This window comes from Danio rerio, chromosome 12, assembly GCF_049306965.1.
Source record: "Danio rerio strain Tuebingen ecotype United States chromosome 12, GRCz12tu, whole genome shotgun sequence".
NCBI lineage: Eukaryota > Metazoa > Chordata > Actinopteri > Cypriniformes > Danionidae > Danio > Danio rerio.
This window is the reverse complement of record NC_133187.1, coordinates 22,296,572-22,302,500: the sequence shown is the minus strand read 5'-3', so window position 1 is coordinate 22,302,500 and position 5,929 is coordinate 22,296,572. Positions and strand designations below refer to the sequence as shown.

Here is a 5,929-nt window from a genome sequence, read left to right as displayed (position 1 = left end):
ACAAGGGCTCTACCCCTGAACATGAATGATCCTATCTTCATAACCGACATGCAAACTAAACACATGCGCAGACAGAACACACTCACTGTAGTGACTGTACTTGTGTTCAACTTGTATACCAGCACAACCCTGAATGGATTCAGCCATTATCTTTGCTATAGTGACAGCATCAGTGCAATATCCAACATGGCCAATTCATGAAAAATACAAGCATGCATTACACTATAATGTTTGAAGCTTGATAGGAGTAATTATACAAGTACTCAGAGCTAATCATGCTTTATAACAGCGAGCCGTTTAACAACAGATCAACATTCCTTCAAGATCACGGCCCCCACAATTACACAAGTCCTATGAACAAGATTAGGTGGATTTTAAATACACGATTTCACTTCAGTGACCTAAAAGCAAACGATAAAATGCACATTCATTTACTTGGTCTAATAATCAATACAATGTAATAACGAGCGTAATAATCATATTTACCAGCTGAAACTCTCTTCGTCTGTCATATGCATTCTGAATACCGCTGTCTTGCCATAAGGCACGGATGGCAGGAAGGAAGTTTAAAAAGACTTTCGTTTCCATCATGCCTTTGGCCATCAGGGATGAGCGAGTGTCAAAGGCCATCACTGTCTCTCCATGAGCCTGATTCTCAGGGTTTCCCCAAGGGATGTGCAATTTCTCCCGGGCATCCACCAGCACCCGGACACCTAAACAGACCACGGAATAATACTAATAAGACACATGGTGCAGGTTACTAAAACAGGATTTTTATGAAAAATGTTAATAAAAGTTAAAGAATACTTTGAAGGGAACACAACACGTCAGCATGTTGTTTAAATGTAAATTCAAAGGGAGCACACAATGTGTTAGCAACACTTTAAAGATTGAAAGTACAACTTTAGATTTTACTGATATCCATTATTTTTAACTAATAAAAATTTTTATTTCTGTTTTAAAACACTAAAACATAAAACAGTGCTTGCTGTATCTATGATCACAGAGCAAAGTAACAGCTTGTCAGTATTTTTGTCTTTTTCCCACAATGTAAATGTTTAAAGATTCCAAAATCAAGAAATGTAAAGCAATACTGCATGAGACAATTTTTGCTTTCTACTTGAAAGATTCATCTACAGCCTTAAATTGTGGAAGAGACAAGGCAACTTATAATCACATACATTAAAAATGAATATCTCTCCTTTAACTGATCTATATAAAGAAACCATGTGCAAACAGGTTTACATCTGTTCACTAATGTTGTTTGACTCCAACCCTATGTAAAAGACCACTATAAACATGTCAGATTATTTGTTTTATCCTGTAGGTATTAGTTTATTTAGAATTTTTTTTTACAATTGATATTGTCTAACTGCAAACGTACTGTACTGTTATTTGCTGTAAAGTTTTTTTTTCGTGTGATGTAATTGAATTTTTATTTGAATTTAACTTGTATGTTAATTTAAAAATAAACATACAATAAAAATAAAATAAAAAAACAATAAAATAAAATAAAACAATTGTGAAAGAGCAAATTGAGAATCAAGGCTTCAATTCCAGCAGAAACACTGTATAAAAAGTACATAAGGCTGCTGACATCATGTGCTTTAAAAATCAATTCAATGGAATTACTGTTATGATGGAATTAAATGCATTAAAAACTATACTGTCTTCATACAAACGGGGTCATCATATTTCCCTTTTCTAAGAGGTCAACAAGGCCACACAAGCTCTAGTATCATATAGATTTGTAAAACAGTCAAGTAACTACTAATATGTATTCTAATTTAAGCATTTAAATTGAGAAGTTTGGCAATTTCCTGTCAATTTAAGATCATTTTAGTAGCTAGTAACATCAGAAAACAGTCACTGTACATATAACAAGGAGTTCAAATGAAGTTTTAAATAATTCTGACTGCATTCAGTGTCATGTAATCATTATTCTCGTACGTGGAACTGTATAATAACGATGTTTTTCATCCAACACTGTTGACTACTATCAAGGCAACGGCAAAACTGATTTTGTCAGAAAATGAAACCAAACAAAATTTCCCTCAATACTAAAGTTTTTTTTCCTTAGTTATGTTTCCTGCTTTGTAGTTATTTCAAGAATAAGTGGCATACTGAGATACACTTATCAGAATCTGTAATAAAACAATAATGCATAGAGATGACTAACCCAGACCAAAGTAGGCGCTGTAACGTTATTTTCTCTAACGTTAGTGGCGCCAAGCTAATGAACGTTTTCATATGAAATGTAAACTATTGACACAGATGTAAACGTATTTAAAAAGTCGTTTGACTTCCATTAGTAAAAATGTTTTATTCTGAAAAGTATAACTGATGTTCAACAAGCCCAAGCGCTTAAAACCACTCGCCTTTGCGTCGTCTATGGGTTGGGTGAGTAATCGAAAGTTTACGTAAGTTACGTGAAAGAAATCGATAAACTTCCACCTGCCGCTGCAATAAGATTGAAATTTTTACATTTTTAATAACGAAGATGTCTCATTTGACGTGAAGTTATTGGCGTTGTACCTTTGATAACATTGCTGTAGATTGTAGCCCGGAACTCTTCTTTGGCCCGCTGATCGAAGTCCTGCCCATGAATTATGCGCATTTGTTTGAGGAAAGTTGACTTGCCACTTTCGCCCGCTCCTAACAGCAAGATCTTCACTAGTTTCTTCACATAGGTCTTCTCTCGAGACAGGCTTTTGTCGATCTCCTTAGACTTTCTAATTTGATCTATTTCGCCGCTGGAGAGAAGACAATTGGGAATACAAACTATAGCAGTCCGGGAGGGCAGGAAATCCGCCATCTTTGTAGTAGCGACTTCATGGATACATCACTCGCACTGCACGCGCGGCGCGTTCACGTGTTCGTTACAAATGGGCGGATATCACGGGTGTGGTTTTAATGTTCGGAAATTATTAATACTTTGATGACTATTTATTGTCTCATGATTTATATATAGAAGTTTTTCCTAATAATATGAAAATGAAAATTCAAATGCTCAAAAGATCAATGATAAATCAAACGCTCAAACTATAAATCAGATCCTCAAACCGACTCAGCAAATGGTGAATCAAATCCTTAAACCGACACATAAATAAACTTTTTTAAGAGCCTGCACGGCTATAGACCAAGTCCCTCCACGTGCCTGTTTGTCATCATCTGAGCCAGATGCTGGTGTCATCTCCAGTATAAATCGGTTTCTCAGGCATGGGCAGCCTCATGTCTGACTGCAGCACTGAGGGATGTGATGGCAAAAACAAGTGAAGTCCTGCAGAACTGGCCCAACTGTATGGACATGCAGCAGAACATGGGGTTTTGTCTGAAATACATGAGTACTTGAATAAGTTTGAATAAAGTTTAGTTTCATATCTGGTTGACTTGTTTGTATTCATTTATATTTATTAAGGTTACTATTATTCATTATTTTAATCATACATTAATATTTTCTTTAATTGTTTGTGAATAAATTAACAGTTTAAATAATGTACATAATTTCATATTTTGACTGAATATTAAGATGTACTCACCATGGCTACATTTATCTAGTAACTATTCATGGATGCATTATATATACATACACACACACACACATATATATGGGTGTGAACAGCATTTCTTATTTTTGTAAGTGTTGGGTTGGGTTGTAAAATTTCTCCAAAGAAAGATCTTCAAGCAGTTCTCCGACATCTTTGTGCAGATGCACCAATGTGCCAACATTGGTAAGACTGATTAAAACTATTAGGTAGGGTTATCAAGTTACTGATGCAATTAGGTGTCATTGCTTCTATCCTTGTTATTTTATTTGTATTATTATGGGATTATTATTACAATTATTTTTAATCATTATAATGCAGAAATAGTTTCATGCAGGTTTAGGGAAATATTGATGTCTCTTAAACTATTAACAAAAACAGCAAAAAGAGAACAAATATAATGGATTTTTCTTTGATATAAGAATGTTTGATTATATAATCAAACAAGACAGGAAAACAAGATTTAAGCATGCTCTACTTGTTGATGAAAGATGTTACAAAGTGCCTTTGTTCCTTGTTCACAATATTGAGAGTCTTGCATTGTAGTTGAATGTTGTCAGTTCTTGTTTAAGAATGCTGTGGATTGCATTATTACCCCAGTGACCTCCAGCTTGTTTTTGAGTGCCCTTGGATCATTAGCAAAGACTTTTTGTTTGATGCAATCTCTTTTATGTGTGCTTATGTAAAAATCTATTTAAGTGCAAACTCTCTCTACATAGGAACTAACAACTATAACCCTGAAGTGAAACATGGCTGATAGTGACATCCAATGCAGCTTTCAATAAAATCAACAACTGAAGGATGGAGGATGCTGTAATCCAAGCTATATTTTTTTGTGAGTATCATGATAAAGGAGAAGAAATGCGTATCCGACAGAAAGTATGTTTGTGAGACTTAGGCTGCATTTACACTGCATGATTCAAGTGACTTTAAGATTTTTTTGTCCCATGTGGTACAGATCGGATATGGCCCATGTACGTATAAGGAGGAAAAAAATCACATTGATTCCGATTTACTCAAATCAAATTCAGGCCTTGTCCGTGTGTAAAAATGTATCCAATATGAATCGGATCTGGGGCGAAGCAGTGGCTCAGTAGGTAGTGCTGCCTCCTCACAGCAAGATGGTCGCTGGGTCACTGGTTCAAGCCTTGGCAAAGTTGGCGTTTCTGTGTGGAGTTTGCATGTTCTCCCTGTGTTTGCGTGGGTTTCCACCAGGTGCTCCGGTTTTCCCCACAAGTCCAAAGACATGCGGTACAGGTGAATTGGGTTGGCTAAATTGTCCGTAGTGAGTGTGTGTGTGAATGTGTATTTGAATGTTTCCCAGAGATGGGTTGCAGCTAGAAAGGCATCCACTGTGTAAAAACTTGCTGGATAAGTTGGCGGTTCATTCCGCTGTGGTGACCCCGGATTAATAAAGGGACTAAGCCGACAAGAAAATGAATGAATGAATCGGATCTGGGTCCTCTCATTTGCAGTGCAAGCAGAAAGATTGGATTTTCACCTGTTAATGCAAGTCACACGTCAATAAAAACCATGTCGAATGACGTCAAGTCTCGCTTTCATTTCATAAGAGACTTCAGCTTTCATTTCAGAACAGACTTCAGCACAGTCCCAAACCTTAAATCTCATACACGAGGACTAAAAGCTTTTATATAGTCATATTATATTAGCATGTCACTTGCATGTTTCTAGTAAAATAGCATGCATGCCGTTATGAATTTAGTATGAATGCTTGCTAGTATAATTAGTATGTTTGTTAGTATGTTTCTATGAATCAGTATGTCGTTAGTAAGAGTTGTTAGTATGTCCAATGTAAAGTCAATGGCAGTTTTTTACAATAGAAGTCTTTGGGACAGTTGCTAGGATGCCATAAGTGGTAAGGAGTGGTTAGTAAGTTGAAAGGTCATCAGTGATTGGCAGATTGGTAGTCTGAGTTAAATGAGCATAACCTTAAGTCTGTATGACAGTCTGTCGGAAGGTTGTGATTTTCTCAATCCACCACCCAGCTAGCAATGACATGTGGGGCCCAGATGAGGGCTTTATTGGTGTCAAATGTGGGCCCCATCATGGGCTTGCACCCGGGATTCACATTGGGGCCAGCCGTGGAAGCCCAGACGTACTAAAAATGGGACCTGTAGGGTAAGGGTACTGGATGGGTCCTCACTGGGCAATTCATGCCAAACCCATTTTGGCCCCACCTGCCCAAAGGGGTTTAAAGTCAGTTTGCACCCGTTGATGCCCAGATGGGTTTTAAGTGGGATCTGTGAGGGTCTTATATGGGTCTTAACCGGGCAATTGATGAAAGACCCATTTGGGCTCCACCTGCTTAAAGGGTTTAAAATGGGCTTGCACCCAGGATCAGCACGGGGGCCAGCCATGGATGC

The 5,929-nt window shown here is 37.2% G+C and overlaps 1 protein-coding gene across 1 annotated transcript in view; it reads right to left on the bottom strand.

Annotated features, from left to right (window-relative positions):
• The window catches only part of gna13a (guanine nucleotide binding protein (G protein), alpha 13a), a 13,569-nt gene extending 10,712 nt beyond the window's left edge, over positions 1 to 2,857 (bottom strand). The window contains 2 exon segments of the mRNA NM_001012243.3: positions 487 to 713; positions 2,536 to 2,857. Coding sequence (NP_001012243.3) covers positions 487 to 713; positions 2,536 to 2,815 — 507 coding nt within the window. The 5' untranslated portion in view covers positions 2,816 to 2,857.
• Between the last annotated feature and the right edge of the window lie 3,072 nt (positions 2,858 to 5,929).